The sequence below is a fragment of the Symphalangus syndactylus genome, chromosome 11, assembly GCF_028878055.3.
Source record: "Symphalangus syndactylus isolate Jambi chromosome 11, NHGRI_mSymSyn1-v2.1_pri, whole genome shotgun sequence".
Classification (NCBI taxonomy): Eukaryota; Metazoa; Chordata; class Mammalia; order Primates; family Hylobatidae; genus Symphalangus; species Symphalangus syndactylus.
The window spans coordinates 17,402,292-17,425,204 of NC_072433.2; the positions used below are offsets into that span (position 1 = coordinate 17,402,292).

The window sequence follows — 22,913 nt, forward strand, 5'->3', positions numbered from 1 at the left end:
AGCAGAACCAATACTTACAAAGTTGTGACAATTTATCAAAAATCCACAAAACCCACCTAATAGTTACTGCTGTCAATAATAATAATAATCACAGTTACAAAAAAAATGTAACTTAAACAAAAAAATAGGCCTGGCACAGTGGCTCATGCCTGTAATCCCAGCACTTTGGGAGGCCGAGGTGGGTGGATCACAAGGTCAGGAGACTAAGACCATCCTGGCTAACACGGTGAAACCCCGTCTCTACTAAAAATACAAAAAATTAGCCGGGCACCTGTAGTCCCAGCTACTGGGGAGGCTGAGGCAGGAGAATGGCGTGAACCCTGGAGGCGGAGGTTGCAGTGAGCCAAGATCACATCACTGCACTCCACCCTGGGTGACAGAGCGAGACTCCATCTCAAAAATAAAAAATAAAAATAAAAAAAATAAAGGCAGTGATATTCAAATTTCATAGGTCACAATCTTGAACATCTAACAACATAAAAGACTCAAGTGTGGGTAAATCCTTTACCAGGCTCCATGTAAAACATTTTTCCCAATAGGAAATTCAAGAAAGTGGGTAACTATTCCTGATACAGACAGAATTAAGTTTGAAGCAAATGGTCCTACTGAGGCCAGGTGTGGTGACTCACAGCTATAATCCCAACAGTTTGGTAGGCTAAAGCAGGAGGATTGCTTGAGCCCGGGATTCAAGATCAGCCTGGGCAACATGGTGAGACTCTGTCTCTAAAAACTTTTTTTTTTTAAAGTTAGCTGGTTGACGGCCGGGCATGGTGGCTCATGCCTGTAATCCCAGCACTTTGGAGGCCGAGGTGGTAGATCACAAGGTCAAGAGATCGAGACCATCCTGGCCAACATGGTGAAACCCTGTCTCTACTAAAAATACAAAAATTAACTGGGTGTGGTGTCGTGCGCCTGTGTCCCAGCTACTTGGGAGGCTGAGGCAGGAGAATCGCTTGAACTTTGGGGTCAGAGGTTGCCGTGGGCCGAGATTGTGCCACTGCACTCCACCCTGGGAGGGTGAATGAGACTCTGTCTCTAAATAAATAAATAAATGAATGAGTGAATGAATGAATGTTAGTTAGCTGGGTGTGGTGGTGTGGGCCTGTAATCCCAGCTATTCAGGAGGCTGAGGTGGGAGTATCTGTTGAGCCCAGGAGGTAAAGGCTGCAGTGAGCTAGAACCACACCATTGCACTCCACCCTGGGTGACAGAGCAAGACTCTGTTTTCAAAAACAAAAGAAATAAAATGGACCCACTGAAGTCTTCCCTCAAGTAGAAAGACCACAAGAGTCAAAATGATGTTATTAAGCTGTATGTATTTGAAAAGGGACCAAAAAAATCAAGACGACAATTGTATCTGAGAAGGAAATAAATAGGTGAAGATATCAGTAAGTTTTCTATTGGCTCACATGATTTGGCTGCAAACAAATGTATGGTGGTAAACTGGTTTTCAATCCCAAATTCCATGACTCTAAGTCTAATGATCTTTATGGTAAACTGCTTCTCATAAAAAGAGTATTAAATAGCACTAATATTAACCATTACATAAGATATAGTTGCCCAGGCACGGTGGCTCATGCCTGTAATCCCAGCACTTTGGGAGGCCAAGGGAGGGGTGGATTACATGAGGTCGGGAGTTCGAGGCCAGCCTGACCAGCCCTGTCTCTAGTAAAAATACAAAAATTAGCCGGGCATGGGGGCGCATGCCTGTAATCCCAGCTACTCGGGACTCTGAGGCAGAAGAATCGCTTGAACCCGGGAGATAGGTTGTGGTAAGCCGAGATTGCGACATTGCACTCCAGCCTGGGCAATAAGAGCAAAACTCCATCTCAAAAAAAAAACAAAAAAAAGATATAGCTAAGTTCAGTATAGACAAATATATAAATATATAGAGACAGAAAATAGTTTAGTGGTTACTTAAGGCCAGTAAGGGAGGGAGGAAGAAGTGGACAGTAACTGCTAATGAGCACGAGCTTCCTCTTGGGACAATAGAAACGCTGTAAAATTAGATTGTGGTGATAGCTGTACAACTCTGTAAAAACACTAAAAACAAATGAATTATCAATTAAACTGGGTGAAGTGGTATGGTATGTAATTATATCTCAATAAATTTGTTTAAATAAACAAACAAAAAAGATAAGATTATCTGCAGCAGATCTTTTCATTCAAATAGTTACTTAGTAGGCACCCAGGGGATCTAAAACATTCAAACTATAAAGCTAACTATTTAAAGGAAAACAAAACTGTTTGGATGTGCCTAATGTTATTACTTGTAAGATATTTATAACAGATAACAACTCTTACCCATATTGGCCAATAACCCTGAAATTGCTTGAACATCAGCTCCAAGAAAGACATCATTCAGAGTTGAAACTACTGGCAAACACAAAGTATGAACACGAATTCTTCTTTCGCCTTTGGGGAAAATACACAAACAACAGTGAGGGGCAACTATATATAACAAAAGATTATATGAAAGTCACTTGGAAAAATCACTTCTTAGCTGGGTGCAGTGGTGCACCCCTGTAGTCCCAGCTACTCCAGAGGCAGAGACAGGAGGATCCCTTGAGCTCAAGATTTTAAGTGCAGCCTGGGCAATACAGTGAGACTCCATCTCTTAAAAAAAAAAAAAAAAAAAAAAAAAATATATATATATATATATATATATATACACACACACACACACACACACACACACACACACACACATATATAAATAAATAACTTCTTTTCAATTTAGAACCAGGTAGTATAGTTATATAGTAAGCAGAGACAGTATCAAATGTTTTATATTGGCCAGACACAGTGGCTCACACCTGTAATCCCAGCACCCAGCACTTTGGGAGGCTAAGGTGAGAGGATCACCTGAGGCCAGGAGTTCAAGACAGGGCTGGACAACATAGTGAGACCCTATCTCTATTAAAAATAAATAAGTGGCCAGGCGCGGTGGCTCAAGCCTGTAATCCCAGCACTTTGGGAGGCCGAGGCGGGCGGATCACAAGGTCAGGAGATCGAGACCATCCTGGCTAACACGGTGAAACCCCGTCTCTACTAAAGATACAAAAAATTAGCCGGGCGTGTTGGCGGGCGCCTGTAGTCCCAGCTACTCGGGAGGCTGAGGCAGGAGAATGGCGTGAACCCGGGAGGCGGAGCTTGCAGTGAGCCGAGATCGTGCCACTGCACTCCAGCCTGGGGGACACAGCAAGACTCTGTCTCAAAAAAAAATAAAAATAATAAATAAATAAATAAGTACATAAATATTAAAAATTTCACCTTTTTTTTTTTTTAGAAACAAGGTCTCATTCTGTTGCCCAGGCAGGACTGCAGTGGCACAATCATAACTCACTGCAGCCTCAAACTCCTGGGCTCAAACAATCCTCCCTACTCAGCCTCCAAGTAGGTAGGACTACCAGTGTGTGCCACTACACCTGGCTAATTAAAAAAATATTTTTTTAGAGACAGTATCTCACTATGTTGTCCAGGCTGGTCTTGAACTCCTGGCCTCAAGTGATCCTCCCCAGTCAGCCTTCCAAAGTGCTAGGTTTACAGGCCACCACACCTGGCCCTACTTCTTTTAATTTTTTTTTTAACTATAAAATTCTTTTTATTCAGGTTATTACTAAATGAACAGGGATCGTATTCAAATGACAATACGCTAAATTTTTAAAAATCTCTTTTTTGAACTTTTTAGTTGGTTTACTGCTTTTGGTAATAAAAATTTTAAGGGCTGGGCACGGTGACTCATGCCTGTAATCCCAGCACTTTAGGAGGCCAAGGCGGGCAGATCACGAGGTCAAGAGATTCACACCATCCTGGCCAACATGGCAAAACTCCATCTCTACTAAAAATACAAAAATTAGCTGGGTGTGGTGGCGCACACCTGTAGTCCCAGCTACTCGGGAGGCTGAGGCAGGAGAATCACTTGAACCCAGGAGGCAGAGGTTGCAGTGAGCAGAGACCGTGCCACTGCACTCCAGCCTGGTGACAGAGTGAGACTCTGTCTCTAAATAAATAAATAAATAAATAAATAAAATAGAAATTTTAACTTAGCACGCATAAGATATGCTACATGTGTTTTATAGCCTGTTTTAACATTTGAAATCCAGATAATATTTGAACATTTGAAATCCAAAAAAACAAACAACTTACCTTTGCTGGATGTATACAAGAGTGCTGACTGAAAAGAAACCAACTGAGTGTCAGTAAGACTCTCTTCCACTGACATCTGTACTGCATACCCAGCGTCTGGGTTGACATTAGGCAAAGACAATAAGTCGGTTGACCTAACAAAGAAGTTCCCATGGAAAGTATGAATGGAAAGACCTAGAAGAGAAAAAGGTAACAAAATGATTTTTATATACCTACATACTGATATTTACATTTTATCCTAGTTACGTATCAGATTGGCAATAAGTAAAGAAATCTAGATAATACACAGTACTTAGTGAGGTAAAGGAATAACAGATGCCTTTTGAAATGAAGGTAGGGACACTAATTTTCAAAAAACATTTTTGGGTCAGGTGCGGTAGCTCACGCCTGCAATCCTAGCACTTTGGGAGGCCAAGGCGGGTGGATCGCCTGAGGTCAGTGTGAGATCAGCCTGGCCAATAACATGGTGAAACCCTGTCTCTACCAAAAACACAAAAATTAGCCGAGCATGGTGGCAGGCGCCCGCAATCCCAGCTACTCGGGAGGTTGAGGCAGGAGAACTGCTTGAACCTGGGAGGCAGAGATTGCAGTGAGCTGAGATTGCGCCACTGCACTCCAGCCTGGGTGACAGAGAGAGACTCTGTCTCAAAAAGAAACACAAAAGGCCGGGTGCGGTGGCTCACGCTTGCAATCCCAGCACTTTGGGAGGCCGAGGCGGGTGGATCACGAGGTCAGGAGATCGAGACCACGGTGAAACCCCATCTCTACTAAAAATACAAAAAATTAGCCAGGCACGGTGGCGGGCGCCTGTAGTCCCAGCTACTCGGACAGGCTGAGGCAGGAGAATGGCATGAACCCGGGAGGCGGAGCTTGCAGTGAGCCGAGATTGCGCCACTGCACTCTAGCCTGGGCGACAGAGCAAGACCCCGTCTCAAAAAAAAAAAAAAAAGAAACACAAAAAACATTTTTGGGGGATAATTTGGCAGTATCTATCAAAATTCTAGATACTTATTTTGACTTTAGCAATCCCATATCAAAGAATGTGTCCTACAGATATACCCATTTAAGTGCCAAATTCATACATGCAGAAAAATTTCAAGTAGACTGGTGTGTCACAGCAAAAAAATTTAGAAATACCTTCAATGGGTATCAGTAGAAAAACCAGGCCAGGCACAATGCCTCATGCCTGTAATCCCAACACTTTCGGAGGCTGAGGCAGGCAGATCACTTAAGGTCAGGAGTTTCAGACCAGCCTGGGCACCATGGTGAAATCCTGTCTCTACTAAAAATACAAAAATTAGCCGGGCATGGTGGCACACGCCTGTAGTCCCAGCTACTCAGGAGGTTGAGGCAGGAGAATTGCTTGAACCTGGGAGGCAGAGGTTGCAGTGAGCCGAGATCGCGCCACTGCACTCCAACCTAGGTGAGAGTGAGACTCTGTCTCAAAAAAAAACAAAAAAACAAAAAACTAAACTGTGATTTGTCCAATCTGCTGAATACTAGGTAGAATAGGCAGAAGTTTAATGTGATGGATTTATATGATCCAAAATTAATGAATCTTCAAGGTTTATTGAATAAAAATACATGTCAATTATGTAAATCGACCATAAGATGTTTTCCATGGAGATGTACCTAAGTATGTAAATGTATAGGACATTTGGTATATACCAAGTGATATATCCCATTTTTAATAGGAAATTCTGATATATACCATTTTTAACTACATAAAAATGAAGTGAAAGTGTATGTGTCACATACACACGCAAGCTGATACAGGAAGACTTTATCAATAATGATTTTATTTTTTACAAGAAAAACAGATGCACATGTTGCTTGTGAAATAAAAACCAACTTAAAAACAGTAATCAGGATGAAAAGAATGCTGGGCATGGTGGCACGTGCCTGTAATCCCAGGTATTCAGGAGGCTGAAGCAGGAAGATTGCTTAAGCCCAAGAGTTGAAAGCAAGCCTGGGCAACATAGTGAGACCCTGTCTCTTAAAAAGAAATATATAACATTAATAAAGAAAGAAGGAAAAAGGATAATGTGGGTCTGTACATATAAAGATAGAAAGGTGTTCAAGATATTGTGATAAAAATAAAAAAGCCAGGTATAATTCCTCACTGCTTTTATTTGAAGTTAAGGCCAAAATATATGTTTAAAATGCCATGGGAAAGCTTCTGAAGGGCAGATGATTAACTGTAGAGTGGAACAGAGGTTATGCTTGAGTTCTCATTTTATATCTTTTTGTACATTATCTTTTCTGTGTTAACTTTTCTAAGAGTAAGTATTTGATCTGTAGTGAATTTATCATAATAAAATAAAAAGAGAAACCTAAACAAGCTAGCCACAAAGCTTTATTAAATTAAGCACTCTAGAAAGAGAGTGGCGGGCCACAGTGGCTCACACCTGTAATCCCAGCACTTTGGGAGGCCAAGGCAGGCAGATCACGAGGTTAGGAGTTTGAGACCAGCCTGACTGACATGGTGAAACTCCGTCTCTACTAAAAATACAAAAATTAGCTGGGCATGATGGCACGTGCCTGTAATCCCAGCTACTCGGAAGGCTGAGGCAGGAGAATCACTTGACCCCGGGAGGTGAAGGTTGCAGTGAGCTGAGACTGCGCGACTGTACTCTAGCCTGGGAGACAGCAAGACTCCGTCTCAAAAAAAAAAAAAAGAGGGCGAAGGAGTTGCCTGGAATATCCCAAAGCTGTTTATGCAAGATAAGGTACATATAAAAATAGCCTCTGTCTTGACAAGTAAAAAAGGTCTTAAAAGCACATCAGGATGTACATTTCCCTTAATTTATAACTGGTATCTGCAGAAATAAACATTTTTGAGGTCTGTCAGTTTCCAATGAATGGGATCCAACAAATGTACCCTTTAAAACATAAACACTAAAAAACTATTAGGTGCTCACTTCGACAGCATGTATTCTAAAATTAGAATGATACAGAGAAGATTAGCATGGCCCCAGTGCAAGGATGACACATAAATTCGTGAAGTGTTCCATATTTTAATTAAAAATTATAAAATAAAAACTAGGCCACGCATGGTAGCTCATGCCTGTAATCCCAGCACTTTGGGAGGCCGAGGCAGGTGGATCGCTTGACGTCAGGAGTTCGAGACCAGCCTGGCCAACATGGCGAAACACCGCCTCTACTAAAAAAATATAGGCTGGGTGCAGTGGCTGGCTGACGCCTATAATCCCACCACTTTGGGAGGCCGAGGCGGGTGGATCACGAGATCAGGAGATCAAGACCATCCTGGCTAACACGGTGAAACCCTGTCTCTACCAAAAATACAAAAAATTAGCTGGGCACGATGGCGGGTGCCTGTAGTCCCAGCTACTCGGGAGGCTGAGGCAAGAGAATGGCGTGAACCCGGGAAGCGGGGCTTGCAGTGAGTGGAGATTGCGCCACTGAACTCCAGCCTGGGCAAAAGAGCAAGACTTGGTCTCAAAAAAAAAAAAAGTAAAAAAAAATAAAAACTATTAGAATTAATAAATTCTAATTATAGTGAAGGATAAGAGAGACTTTCATCTAGCTCATGGTTTGACCAATAGATTTCAATGTGTAATGGAACAGGTTAGTGGATCTTTATTTTTTTTGTTATAGATTCCATATAAATAATTTTTCCATTGAAAAGAATATTATTATACTGGGCGTGGTGATTCACACCTGTAATCCCAACGCTTTGGGAGGCTGAGGTGGTAGGATTGCTTAAGTCCAGGAGTTTGAAACCAGCCTGGGTAATAGAGTAAGACCCTGTCTCTACAAAAAACCTAAAAATTAGCTAGGCATGGTGGCACGCACCTGTGGTCCCAGTTATTTGGGAGGCTGAGCTAAGAGGATTGCTTGAGCCCAGGAGTTGAGGCTGCAGTGAGCTATGATCGTGCCACTCCAGCCAGGGGGACAGAGGAATACTCTGTCTCCAAAAAAAGAAAAAAGAGAGAGGAGAAGAAGAAAGAAAATTACCGCTCTACACCCCATTACAGAGCAATATTTATTTAAATAAAAACTCTATTTGTGCTCCACACCCCGTTACAGAGCAATAATACTTATTTAAATAAAAACTCAATTTGTGCAGCAGCAATGGAAAAAAAAAAAAAACCCACCTTAAAAAAAAAACCCACCAGGTTGATAATGTGGAGAAATGAAAAACTAAAACTAAGAGTACAGGCCAGGTGTGGTGGCTCATACCTGTAATCCCAGCACTTAGGGAGGCCAAGGCAGGTGGATCACCTAAGGTCAGGAGTTTGAGACCAGCCTGGCCAACATGGCAAAACCCCGTCTCTACTAAAAATACAAAAATTAGTCAGGAGTAGTGTCAGGCACCTGTAATCCCAGCTACTCAGGAGGCTGAGGCAGGGAGAATTGCTTGAACCTGGGAGATGGAGGTTGCAGTGAGCCTAGATCACACCATTATACTCCAGCCTGGGCGAGAGAGTGAGACTCTGGCTCAAAAAAAAAAAAAAAGAGAGTACAAACTAAGAGATCTCCCACTTTTGGAAATAAATAGTTGCACAGTGAAAACACACTTGATGCCACTGTACAATTAAAAAATGGATAAAATGGGCCAGGTGCGGTAGCTCACGCCTGTAATCCCAGCACTTTGGGAGGCCGAGGTGGACAGATCACGAGATCAGGAGATTGAAACCATCCTGGCTAACATAGTGAAACCCCGTCTCTGCTAAAAAACACAAAAAATTAGCTGGGCATGGTGGTGGACGCCTGTAGTCCCAGCTACTTGGGAGGCTGAGGCAGGAGAATGGTATGAACCCAGGAGGCGGAGCTTACAGTGAGCTGAGATTGTGCCACTGTACTTCAGCCTGGGCGACAGAGCGAGAGACTCTGTCTCAAAAAAAAAAAAAAAAAAAAAAAAAAAAAAAAAAAAAGGATAAAATGGTAAAGCTTATGTCATATATATTTTACCACAAGTAAAAAAAAAAAAAGTTTAAAAGCAAGATCTGTGGCTGGGTGTGGTAGCTCATGCCTGTAATCCTAACACTTTGGGAGGCTAAGGCAGGAGGATCACGTGAGCCCACGAGCTTGCAACCAGCCTGGGCAACATAGGGAGACCCAGTCTCTACAAAAAATAAAGATAAAAAATTAGCCGGGTGTGATGGCTCACACCTGCAGTCTCAGCTACTAGGAAAGCTGAGGTGGGAGGATCACTTGAGTCAGGGAGGTGCAGACTCCAGTGAGCTGTGATTGCACCACTGCACTCCAGCCTGGGCGCCAGAATGAGACTCTCTCAAAAAAGACAGGGTCTAGGCTGGGTGCGGTCACTCACACCTGTAATCCCAGTACTTTGGGAGGCTGAGGTGGGCAGATCATCTGAGGTCAGGAGTTCGAGACCAGCCTGGCCAACATGGTGTAACCCTGTCTCTACTAAAAATACAAAAATTAGCCAGGCGTGGTGGCACGCACCTATAATCCCATCTACTTGGGAGGCTGAAGCAGGGAGAATCGCTTGAACTCGGGAGGCGGAGGTTGCAGTTAGACGAGATTGTGCCACTGCACTCCAGCCTGGGTAACAGAGCAATATACCATCTCAAAAAAGAAAAAAAGACTCTATCTTCTTCTTCTTTTTTTTTTTTTTTTTTGAGACAGCGTTGCCCAGGCTGGAGTGCAGTGGTGTGATCTCTGCTCACTGCAACCTCTGACTCCCAGGCCAGGCCCCAGCAATCCTCCCACCTCAGCCTCCTAAGAAGCTGGGACTACAGACGTGCACCACCACGCTCAGCTAAGTTTTTGTGTTTTTTTGTAGAGACATTATTTTGCAATGTTGTCCAGGCTGGTCTCTAATTCCTGGGCTCAAGCGATCCACCAGCCTTGGCCTCCCAAAGTGCTGGAATTACAGGCATGAACCACTGTGCCCAGCCGAAGATAAGGTCTTTTTTAAAAAACTGAGATAATTCACACACCATAAAATTCTCTATTTAAAAATATACAAGTCAGTGCTTTTGAGTATATTCTCAATAGGCCTCCCTTTTTTGGTTACAGTGTTTCTTCTTAATTGCATATTCCAGAGTAAGCAAAGTATCTCAGAAGGGCAATCTTAAAAGACTAGATAAAAACATGTACATTTACTGGTACCAAAAATATTATTTAGTCCTACGCAAAAAAAAAAATATTCCTACCTTTGGTGCACCGAATCCTCATGACTGCCTCAAAGCCAATCTTCCGCGTAAGGTATCTCTGTAGTTCCTTCCATAATTTCTGTACTTGGACTGGGTTGTGCTGATGATGGTAAGAGGGATAGTAATAGACACTACCTGCTGAATACCGAGAAATACAACCTGGAAGAGAACACATACTGTTTTAAACTGTGCCGTTAACTATTTCTACTACACCAAAGTAACTAAAGACATTGGAATCAATCTTTCTTTAACTTTCCAAGGTAAACTACTGTCAGAAAGGAGATTTCATTCCCTTTTTTTGAGACAGAGTCCCATTCTGTCACCCAGGCTGGAGTGCAGTAGTGATACCATGGGGCTCACTGCAGCCTTGACCTCTCCACCTCAAGCACTCTTCCCACCTCAGCCTTCCAAGTAGCTGGGACCGCAGATGTGTGCCACCATGCCTGGCTAGTTTTTTATTTAAAAAAATATATATATTATTTGTAAATACAGGGTCTTCCTATGTTGCCCAGGTTGGTCTCAAACTCCTGGGCTCAAGTAATCCTCCTGCATAGGCCTCACAAATTGTTAGGATTACAGGCATGAGCCATCATACCCGGCCGGCATTCCTTTAAATAGTAGAATAGAAATTTCTCTATTACTAAATGTTTAGAGTAGAAGACTATAAGATTTTTAATAGACTAAACTGACTGATTAACTCTCCCAAGGGCATACATATTCTTTAGCTTTGTTCTATATTTAGAACACTATCATAAAAGGACCATTTTGATATTCATTTAACAGAAAAAAAAATCATTACGAAGAACTTACCCAGAGAAGCCAAATCAGAATACTGTCCACTGAGAAGGAATAAGTCAACAGCTACTTGCTGACCAGAACAGTCCAAGGCTAATTTCTTATAGAAGTCAGTGGATGGTGTCAGGTGTATATCCTATTTATAATAAATTACAAAGAGACATTTAAAAAAATCATTACATTGTCATAAAATCTAAATACACATCTACATATATCATGATGTTAACAACAATTGCAATTATTTTTGGGCATTCTACAAAGTCCTTTTCCTTTGTGGTACTACTTGATTTTTCATTAAGAAGCAAGTACTGCTTAGGAATTTTCTGTAAGTTCCAGCCAGGCGTGGTGGCTCACACCTGTAATCCTAGCACTTTGGGAAGCCAAGGCGGGTGGATGCTTGAGCCCAGGAGTTTGAGACCATCCTGGGCAACATGGCTTTACTTATTAAAAAAAAAAAAAAAAAAAAATGGCCAGGCGCAGTGGCTCACGCCTGTAATCCCAGCACTTTGGGAGGCCGAGGCGGGTGGTTCACGAGGGCCGGAGATCGAGACCATCCTGGCTAACACGGTGAAACCCCGTCTCTACTAAAAATACAAAAAATTAGCCAGGCATGGTGGCGGGTGCCTGTAGTCCCAGCTACTCGGGAGGCTGAGGCAGAAGAATGGTGTGAACCCGGGAGGTGGAGCTTGCAGTGAGCGGAGATCGCGCCACTGCACTCCAGCCTGGGTGACAGAGTGAGACTCCGTCTGAAAAATATATATATATATATATATATATATATTTTTTTTTTTTTTAATTTTCTGTACTTTTTTTTCCCTTTACTTTTAAAAAGAAATACATCTACTATAATAATTTCATAGTTGGCAAAGATTTTTTATTGTAACTAAAATCTATTAAATGTTCAGTATGCTGGAAACTGTTCTAAACAATTCATATGTAATACTTACTTAGTCCTTTCAACTACCCTAAGAGGTAAGTGCTATCATTATTTTCTTTTTCTTTTTTTTTTTCTTTTTTTTTGAGATGGAGTTTTGCTGTGGTTGCCCAGGCTGGAGTGCAATGGCAGGATCTCGGCTCACTGCAACCTCTGCCTCCCGGGTTCTAGCAATTCTCCTGCCTCAGCCTCCCGAGTAGCTGGGATTACAGGCATGCGCCACCAGGTCTAGCTAATTTTTTTTGTATTTTTAGTAGAAACGGGATTTCACCATGTTGTTCAGGCTGGTCTCGAACTCCTGACCCTAGATGATCCGCCCGCCTCGGCCTCCCAAAGTGCTGGGATTACAGGTGTGAGCCACCACACCCGGCCGCTATCATTATTTTCTTTCTTTTTTTTTTTTTGAGACAGAGTCTCACTCTGTCACCCAGGCTGGAGTGCAGTGGCGTGATCTCAGCTCACTGCAGCCTCCTCCTCCCGGGTTCAAGCAATTTTCATGCCTCAGCCTCCTGAGTAGCTGGGACTACAGGTGCACACCACCACCCCCGGCTAATTTTTGTTTTTTGTTGTTGTTTTGAGATGGAATCTCGCTGTATCGCTCAGGCTGGAGTACAGTGGCACAATCTCAGCTCACTGCAACCTCCCTGGTTCAAGCAATTCTCCTGCCTCAGCCTCCTGAGTAGCTGGGATTACAGGCGTGTGCCACCACGCCCAGTTAATTTTGTATTTTTAGTAGAGATGGGGTTTCTCCATGTTGGTCAGGCTGGTCTCAAACTCCCAACCTCGGGTGATCCGCCTGCCTCGGCCTCCCAAGATGTTGGGATTACAAGCATGAGCCACCATGCCCAGCCAAGTAAGACTATTCTTAACTGGTCAATCAGGTTCTCTTTGTCCCTATCAAGCATATTCTGTTAGTCTCCCAGACTATCTCTCTGAAGGCAGGCTGAATTGCTAGTGGCCTGCTAAAGATATTAAAAATTAAAGAAGGGTGAATCAGGTAGAGAAAAATGTACAAAATAAAAATGTCTATATAAAAGTTAACTTCCTTATAGTCCCTCCTCCCAAAAATTGACAAATAAATTTAAAGAAAAAACAAGTTCTATGGTCACAGGGATGGAACACCAGCATAAACCTTATCAGACATTTCATGACTCTCTAACCTTAGCAGATGACCTGTGGTTTGGTTCCTCTCGTGGTTTCAGGGCTCCCACTCCAAGAGTTGGGAGTTGTGTTTGAAAGACAGACATTCGACCACCAGTTGGAGACATCAGCTTAAAGGCAGCCTGCAGTGCAGGACCCAAGGCACTCTGGGTCTCCAGAGTCTTGGTAAACATTTGTGGCAAAGTTTTCAGTAAATCTTGCACGAGCTTGTAAAATAAAGCAAGAAAACTCAAGAGTGTCACAATTAAAAATTTATTTCACATTAAGTCAGTATCTAATACAATAGACAAGACATTGAGTCATGATGATGGTCAGAGAATCTACAGACACTAAACAATGAAGTTGGTCAAATGACAAGAAAGCCATTTTAAGTCAACATTATAAATTGGCAAGCAAGACAAATCAAAGTTGGGGCCTTACAGTTCTTGCACATGCAGTAATCCAGCAAGACTATAAGTCCAAAATGTATCCAAAAGAACCATCACAGTTTAGAGATTTGATGTATTTTAATGCCATGAAATATGGCCTTCTCCATCGCCTCTACATACTTTATTCTTGTAAGTTCCAAAGTGAGTTTAGCTCTTCCCTGTTGCAAATCTAAGATATCCAGTAACTTTGCCAACTAGTAATATCACTACAAAAGAAAAACAACTACCTTTACAGGTTAGGTTGTACAAATAGAGTTAATGGGGAAAAAAATACTTCGCACTATGGCACAGTCACCATTGCCAACAGCAGAGACCATAGACTTGCTAGTTAAAATGTTACCCCTACGGCATATATGCATGTACAGGGTAGACAACATCCCCCCTTCAGACACATTCTGTTCACCTCTCACTGTATTATCTCATGGCAATTTCCAGGCAGGTAATAAGAGTTTCTTCTGAACTGACCCCAATGACACTCTGTGAATCAGAAAAGCAAAGGGCACTGAAAGCAGCCTACCTAATGTGCTTCTATGTAGTGACCAGAAGCTTTATCTCAGCAACCCTCCCAACTTCCCAAATGGCTGGCAAGACAGATTTCCTTCAGGTGTTCCTCCTTTATGGAATACGCTTATTTTCTACCCTACTACAAATAACTTGCTTCATTAGACTTAAAAATGATCAGCTCAAGGTTGAACTCAAGAGCTGTTCATCTAATTATAAGAGCAAATATAAAATGCTACACATCTTAGAAATGTCACAGAAATAATCAAAATTTTACTTAAAATTCATTTCAAAAACATATTCCTTCAATATTTCAATTAAACATGTCAGGTAGGAAAATGTGCCTTACCTCTTTACTTTCATTTAAGTTTACTAGTAAGTTCTCTGGCATAGGTATAAAAACATCTGAAAGAAGAAATACATATTTATTTTAAACAAAATGTAATAATTAAAAGTGTTCCAAATATATAATACTAATGCAATTAACCACCTCCTTCCTTAAAAATAAGCCACCTCCTCCACTATTATAGCACTGTTTACATGTGTCCAAAGAGCCACCAAAAAACCACAATGATACAGGTATCTACTGTAAATTTTCTTCTCCTTGTCTGCTACCTTGTAAAAGGTACACCCTCCCAGTTAGAAAATATTTATCTGGGCCGGGTGCAGTAGTACACGCCTGTAATCCCAGCACTTTGAGAGGCCGAGGTAAATGAATGACTTGAACTCAGGAGTTTGAGACTAGCCTGGGCAACACAGTAAAACCCTGTCACTATAAAAAATACAAAAATGAGCCAGGCATGGTGGTACATGTCTATAGTCCCAGCTATGTGGGAGGATTCCTTGAGCCCGGGAGGCTGACGCTGCAGTGAGCCAAGATCGCACCACTGCACTCCCACTTCCAGGCTAGAGGGGAGGTTGAGACCCTGTCACCAAAAAAAAAAAAAAAAAAAGGAAAGAAAAAAAAAGAAAATACTGATCTGTACTCACTGAATAAGGGTTTGTGTAAGTGCTATGCTTCTTAGGCTAAAGATAATAATTTACAATTCTGCTTTGACCTTTTTTTTTTTTTTTAAATGGCTGGACCTGGAAGCCAGCCAAAGATACACTCCTGGCATTAAGAAATGTTTTTGACTAACATGACACACAAGAATGCTGTCTTTATAAGGAAGCAATACAGCTCACCAATAGCTCTGTCATTCACAAAGCGGATGCTTTCTCATAAAGAAGGTCGGCCGGGCACGGTAGCTCATGCCTGTAATCCCAGTACTTTGGGAGGCTGAGGCTGGCGAATCACAAGGTCAGGAGTTTGAGACCAGCCTGACCAATGTGGTGAAACCCTGTCTCTACTAAAAATACAAAAAGTTAGCCGGGCGTGGTGGTGGGCACCTGTAGTCCCAGCTACTCGGGAGGCTGAGGCAGGAGAATCACTTGAACCCGGGAGGCGGAGGTTGCAGTGAGCCGAGACAGTGCCACTGCACTCCAGCCTGGGTGACAGATCAATCAAGACCCGTCTCAAAAAAAAAAAAAAAGAAGGCCCACACCAGTGCCTTTAAAAAGGGACTATGGGCCAGGTGCGGTGGCTCGTGCCTGTAATCCCAGCACTTTGGGAGGCTGAGGTGGGCGGATCATGAGGTCAGGAGTTCAAGACCAGCCTGGCCAAGATGGTGAAACCTTGTCTCTACTAAAAATGCAAAAATTAGCCAGGCGTGGTGGGCGCCTGTAATCCCAGCTACTCGGGAGGCTGAGGCAGAGAATTGCTTGAACCCAGGAGGCAGAGTTTGCAGTGAGCGGAGATCGCGCCGCTGCACTCCAGCCTGGGTGACAGAGCAAGACTCCTCAAAAAAAAAAAAGAATGGAACTATGGAGGCCGGGCATGGTGGTTCATGCCTGCTGTAATCCCAGCACTTTGGGAGGCCGAGGTGGGCAGTTCACTTGGAGGCCAGGAGTTTGAGACCAGACTGGCCAACATAGTGAAACCCCATTATTTACTAAAAACTACAAAAATTAGCTAGGCATAATGGCACACGCCTGTAATCCCAGCTACTCGGAAGGCTGAGGCATGAGAATCGCTTGAACCTGGGAGGCAGAGACTGCAGTGAGCCAGTGAGCCAAGATCGCGCCACTGCACTGCAGCCTGGGCAACAAAGCAAGACTCTGTTTCCAAAAATACAAAACAAAACAAACAAACAAAATTAGTGGGACTGCAAAATCAAGTGAATCAGAAGGTATGCTAACTGACCACTTCAGATGAGCCTCTCAGGATTCACATTTATTCTTGCTTAGAAATTCTTCCTTAGAAAGGGAGAAAACTGGGAAGAGAGTGGTGGAGGATTACAAAGATAATCACTTTCTAGATTTCTATATTTTGTTTCTGATTACAAAAAAATAAGGCCTGGCCAGGTGTGGTGGCCCATGCCTGTACTCCCAACACTTTGGGAGGATGAGGCAAAAGGACTGCCTAAGGCCAGGAGCTTGAGACCAGCCTGTGCAACTTAGCAAGACCTTGCCTCTACAAGAAATTTTAAAAATTAGCTGGGTGTGGTAGCGTGTGCCTGTATTCCTAGCTACTTGAAAAGGTGAGGTGGAAGGATCGCTTGAGCCCAGGGCTTCAAGGCTGTAGCGAGCTATGATTGCACGACTGCACTGCAACACGGGCAACAGAGTCTCTGTCTTTAAAAAAATAGTAATAGCCAGGCACAGTGACTCACACCTGTAATCCCAGCACTTTGGGAGGCAGAGGCGGGCAGGTCACCTGAGGTCAGGAGTTCAAGACCAGCCTGGCTAACATGGTAAAACCCCGTTTCTACTAAAAATACAAAAAATTAGCAGGGCATGGTGGCACGCACCTATAATCCCAGCTACTCAGGAGGCTGAGGTAGGAGAATCGCTTGAACCCGGGAGGCGGAGGTTGCAGCGAGCTGAGATGGTGCCATTGCACTCCAGCTTGGGCAACTAAAGTGAAACTCCATCTCAAAAAAAAAAAAAAAGTAATAATAATGATAACTCCCTATTAACTCTCCTTCCCCCCTAGCCCCTGGTAACCTCTATTCCATTTTCTGTCTCTATGAATTTGCCTATTCTAGGTACTATATATAAGTGGAACCATATAATATTTGTCGTTTTGTGTCTTGCTTATTTCACTTAGCATGTTTTCCAGGTTCATCCACATTGTAGCATGTGTGAGAATTTCATTGTTTTTTTAAGGCTGAGTAATATTCCATTATACTTTTTTTTTTTTTGAGATGGAGTCTCACTCTGTTGTCCAGGCTGGAGTGCAGTGGCACGATCTTGGCTCACTGCAAGCTCCACCTCCTCCCGAGTTCATGCTATTCTCCTGCCTCAGCCTCCCGAGTAGCTGGAACTACAGGCACGCGCCACCACGCCCAACTAATTTTTGTATTTTTAGTAGAGACAGGGTTTCACCATGTTGGCCAGGATGGTCTCTATCTCTTGACCTCGTGATCCGCCTGCCTCAGCCTCCCAAAGTGCTAGGATTACAGGTGTGAGCCACCACACCCGGCCCCATTATACGTTTATACCACATTTTGTTTATCTATTCATCTGTTGATGGCTACTTGGGGTGTTTCCACCTTTTGGCTATTGTGAATGATTGCTATTGCTATTGCTATAAACAATGATGTACAAGCATCTGCTTGAGTCCCTGCTTTCAATTTTTTGGAGTATATATTGAACGGTCGAATTGCTACATAATGTGGTAATTCACTATTAACTTTGAGGAATTGCCAAGGTATTTTCCACAGCAGTTATGCCATTTTACATTCTGACCAGCAATGCACCAGGGTTCTAATGTTTCCACATCTAGTGGCATAAATATTTGCCCCTGTTTTATATTTATAGCTCTTAAGTTTAGGTCTTTAGTCCATTTCAAGTTAATTTTCTTTACGTGGTATAAAGGTCCAACCTCATTCTCTTACACAGTCGGTATTGCCACAACTGTATGTTGAAAAAACTGTCTCTTCTCCCACCGATTGTTCTAGGCACCTTTGTCAAAAATCAATTAACTGGCTGTGGGTGGTGGCTCATGCCTGTAATCTCAGTACTTTGTGGGGCCAAGAGAGGCAGATCACTTGAGGTCAGGAGTTTGAGACCAGCCTGGCCAACATGGTGAAACCTCATCTCTACTAAAAATACAAAAATTAGCTGGGCATGGTGTTGCATGCCTGTCGTCCCAGCTACTCGGGAGGCTGAGGCAGGAGAACTGCCTGAACCCGGGAGGTGTAGGCTGCAGTGAGCCAAGATCGTGCCACTGCACTACAGCCTGGGCGATAGAGTAAGACTCCATCTCAAAAAATAAATAAATAAAATAAAAATAAAAATCAATTGACTATATATGCTAGGCTTTATTCTGAGCTCTCAATTGTATTTCTTTGCTCTATATGTCTATCCTCAAATAGTTGTTGAATGAATAAATGGGAAGAAGGGGGAAAAAAGCCTAAATTTGATCTGAGTTCTCACATTCACTTGTTTTTGTTAACTTGTTCAGAATTCAGGTTGTCTCCGTAACCCCCATTTCCTCCTCCATAAAATGAGAGATTGAACTGAAAGACTCTTACAACTCCAACAATCATGATTTTATACTCAAGATTTTCCTTGACATAGTACAAACGACACACATCCAATTTGTCAAGTAATCAAGAAATATTTCTAAAACTGAAAAATTATGAAAGTAGTTCAATAAATCTATACCTTCGATATCTGAAACTATTAGCATCTGAGGTTGAGAGAGACCTTCCTGAAGACTGTAGAAATGGATTGTACTGTCAAATGTTATGAAGCCAATTTTTGTTCTAGTGTTGCCAGGAAGCCTAAAAACAAATTCAGAAGAGTATTTTATCAAGTTTTAACCATATACAAATACACATAAAATATGTCCTAAGAGTTACACGAAAATATCTAATTCGATATTATAGAAATTGGCCCAACACAAACAAATGTTTAAACTACCCAATGTTTACCATGAAAACATATCTGACTCAAAGGGAAAACACTACACATAAGCCAAACAATAAACAAAAAACAGCAATCATACAACAATCCAAAACCAAGTATAGCTATGTAAAGTTACATATAATCACATAGGAAACAGTATGTTAAAAATACTGAAAAGTATTAATGAAATTTTGCAGATGATTTTAAGTTATAAACCATGCTTCAAAATATTGATACAGAAACTCTAATATTTAAGAACAAAGAAAAGCAAAAGCATCTATTTTAAAGAACTACAAATATGTGAACTACAATTATATAAGGGGAAGAACAAACTGTTTTTCACTCTTGTTCATGCATGGGTGAGTCAGTGGCAATCTCAACAATTCACAATCCCCATTCACAATCTACAACATTAAAAATACAAATGCTGGCAGGAACAAGAATGAGCTTTTCACCGAAGTGAAGGAGTTACTCCACTCGTGATGAAATTTGGCCTTCTATATGCCTCCACACCACACACAAGCACTATACTTTGTTACACAGAAAGGTCACATTAGCTTTGATGGGTTACACTAGGTCTCTAAGCACCACTGGAAATAGTTATTTTAAGAGACTTAAGACACTTGATAACCAAATGCAATGTGTGTATACTGTTTAAATTCTTACTCCAATAAACTGACAGTAAAAAGGCATTTTTGAGACAACTAGGAACAAAAAATAAACTAGGTATTAGATCATATGTGGAATTACTGCTAATTTTCCTTGATGCTTTAGTATTATAGTTAGGTATAAAAGTTAGTCTTGAAGTACGTATAAGTAAAACAGTACACTGGCTGAAATTTGCTTTCAAATACTCAAGGTGGGAAAAAGTATGTGCATGAAAGGGGAAGGATGAGATTAAGCAAGAAGAGCAAAATGCTGAAGATGATGAATCTGGGTGACAGGTGCCTGGAAGTTCATTACATTATTCTTCCTACCAACTATAGGTTTAAAAATAATGTTTTGAAGAGAAAATGAGGCCTAAATTAACAACTGATTTGGGTGGAGTTTTAGAACATAATTATACAGCTTTTTTTTTTTAATTTCAAAAACTACTTATTCATTTAGAAAATATTATTAGCTTCATATTTAGGCTGAATTGAAAAACTTACAAATCCAGATTGTCTAACAAACTCTGGCAAACTGAATTCAAGTATCCAGTTTCGACTGCATTGTGAGACACATCAAATACAAAGAGATACACTGGAGGCTGAGGTGGTCGTAACTGAAGAAAAAAAGATCTTGTTAAGTACATTTAATAGGATTAAGTTTAAACTTATTTGCTGGGTACACATACAGCAAAACAATTTAAAAAGCATTATTTACAGATTGAGCAGAGATCATAATAAACAGGCAAAGCTATACTATATTGTTTATAGATGTATACCTAGAAGAAAAATGAGTCTGTGATTGCCATAATTCAGAAGTGTTTTCTCTAGAACAGGAAGGGGAAGAGATGTAATCAGAAGGGCTTGTGGCCAGGCGTGATGGCTCACGCCTGTAATCCCAGCACTTTGGGAGGTCGAGGCAGGCAGATCACCTGAGGTCAGGAGTTCGAGATCAGCCTGACCAACATGGAGAAACCCCATCTCTACTAAAAATACAAAAATTAGCCAGATGTGGTGGCGGGCGCTTGTAGTCCCAGCTACTTGGGAGGCTGAGGTAGAAGGATCACTTGAACCTGAGAGATGGAGGTTGCAGTGAGCCGAGATTATGCCACTGCACTCTAGCCTGGGCGACAAAGTGAGACTCCATCTCAAAAAAAAAAGAAGGGATTCTGGGAGTATTAGCAAGGTTCAATTGCTTGGCTTGGGTTATACTAACAAAAGTGTTTAGTTTATAATGATTTGGTAACTTGAATATTTATGTTTTATTGATTTTTCAATACGTTTGTTGGATTTCACAATTTAGGGAAATTATAGCTCTGAAAATTACAAGTGAGCTTCAGCTGGTTACTTAAACAACAAATTACGGCCAAATCTCATAAAAACATAAGACTGTATTTTTTTTTTCTTTTGAGATGGAGTCTTGCCCTGTACCCCAGGCTGGAGAGCAGTGGTGTGATCTCGGCTCACTGCAACCTCTGCCTCCTGGGTTCAAGAGATTCTCCTGCCTCAGCCTCCTGAGTAGCTGGGATTACAGGCACGCGCCACCACGCACAGCTAATTTTTGTATTTTTTTAGTAGAGACAGGGTTTCACCATTTTGGCCAGGCTGGTCTTGAACTCCTGACCTCATGTGATCCGCCCTCCTTCACTGCCTCCCAAAGTACTGGGATTACAGGTGTGAGCCACTGCACCTGGCCGAGACTGTATTTAAACTTCCAAATCCAAAGATTTGTTCTCAATTCAGTAAAATGCATCAAATAGCCACAATCAGAACTGGGTATGTAGTATACAGTCTTCCCTTGGTATCTGCAAGAGATTAGTTCCATGATCTCTAACCTCAAATATCAAAATCTAAGGATGCTCAATTCCCTTACATACAATGGTGTATTATTTGCAAATAACCTATGCACATCCTTCTGTATACTTTAAATCATCTCTAGATTTTTAAAATAATACCTAATACAACATAAATGCTATGTAAATAGTTGCTATACTGTATATTAAAATTTGTATTTTTTTTTTTTTTAGAGAGAAGGTGTTGCTCTGTCACTCAGGCTGGAGTGCAGTGATGCAATGCAATCATAGCTCACTGCAGCCTTGAACTCCCGGGCTCAAGCGATCCTTCCACCTCAGCCTCCCAAGTACCTGGGACTATAAGCACACACCACAATTCCTGAATTTTTTTGCAGAGATTTGGGTCTCACTATGTTGCCCAGGCTGGTCTCAAACTGTCGGCTTCAAGCAATCCTTCTGCATCGGCTTCCCAAAGTGCTGGGATTATAGGTGTGAGCCACCATGTCTGTCCTATAATATTTTTTACTGTGTGTTTTTCTGAACATTTTCAATCCATGGGTAGTTGAATCCATGGATGCAGAACTCATGGATACAGAGTCAACTGTACTTTTATATATTTTTGCATGTATCACTTGCCAAATCCACACAACCTGCCCCTCAAGAGATAGAAAGGAGCAAAAACCTTCTGCTATAGGAAAGTTTCCAAATTTAAAGGGAGCAATTTTTGCAAAGCATGAGTGATAAAGGGAAACTAGGAAGTAAATTTAAAAGAACAAGTGCTTCTGGTTTTTTGTTTTTTTTTTAATCCAATAAAGGAACACCTACTCTGTGGATGGCTATTACCAACCACTTAAGTGCAACAAAATGTTTTCTTTTTTTTTTTGAGATGGAGTCTCGCATTGTTGCCCAGGCTGGAGTGCAGTGGCACAATCTCGGCTCACTGCAACATCTGCCTCCCTGGTTCAAGCAATTCTCCTGCCTCAGTCTCCCAAGTAGCTGGGATTACAGGCGTATGTCACCATGTCTGGCTAATTTTTGTATTTTTAATAGAGACGGGGTTTCACCATGTTGGTAAGGCTGGTGTCGAACTCCTGACCTCCGGTCATCCGCCCGCCTCAGCCTCCCAAAGTGCTGGGATTACAGGTGTGAGCCACTGAGCCTGGCCAACAAAATGTTTTCTATATAGAAGCTTTTCTGTGATGAGGAGACTGGTTCCTCATAAGTTTACAGAAAAATGGACCCAACTGCCCAGATAAAGACACAAAAATATATTAATTTTTTTTTTTTTTTGAGATGGAGTTTTGCTCTTTTGCCTAGGCTGGGGTGCGGTGGCGCAACCTTGGCTCACTGCAACCTCTGATTTTCGGTTTCAAGCATTTTTCCTGCCTAAGCCTCCCGAGTAGCTG

General features: G+C 41.9%; 1 protein-coding gene and 1 non-coding gene across 4 annotated transcripts in view; one reads left to right on the plus strand and one right to left on the minus strand.

Moving 5' to 3' along the window:
• The window catches only part of SEC24A (SEC24 homolog A, COPII coat complex component), a 77,373-nt gene that overhangs the window by 17,072 nt on the left and 37,388 nt on the right, over nucleotides 1-22,913 (minus strand). For 2 of the 3 annotated variants that reach the window (XM_055297681.2, XM_055297682.2), the window contains 8 exons: nucleotides 20,219-20,331; nucleotides 18,825-18,943; nucleotides 14,464-14,519; nucleotides 13,185-13,391; nucleotides 11,106-11,226; nucleotides 10,296-10,454; nucleotides 4,150-4,323; nucleotides 2,305-2,415 (listed from right to left, as the gene is read on the minus strand). In XM_055297681.2, coding sequence (XP_055153656.1) covers nucleotides 2,305-2,415; nucleotides 4,150-4,323; nucleotides 10,296-10,454; nucleotides 11,106-11,226; nucleotides 13,185-13,391; nucleotides 14,464-14,519; nucleotides 18,825-18,943; nucleotides 20,219-20,331 — 1,060 coding nt within the window. Of the gene's footprint in view, nucleotides 1-2,304; nucleotides 2,416-4,149; nucleotides 4,324-10,295; nucleotides 10,455-11,105; nucleotides 11,227-13,184; nucleotides 13,392-13,423; nucleotides 14,091-14,463; nucleotides 14,520-18,824; nucleotides 18,944-20,218; nucleotides 20,332-22,913 lie in introns of those variants that run through there. The other variant, XM_055297683.2, reaches the window with a different exon arrangement.
• Nucleotides 7,063-7,169, plus strand: LOC129457986 (U6 spliceosomal RNA). The gene has a single exon (XR_008649501.1). It is a non-coding gene; the product is annotated as a U6 spliceosomal RNA (small nuclear RNA).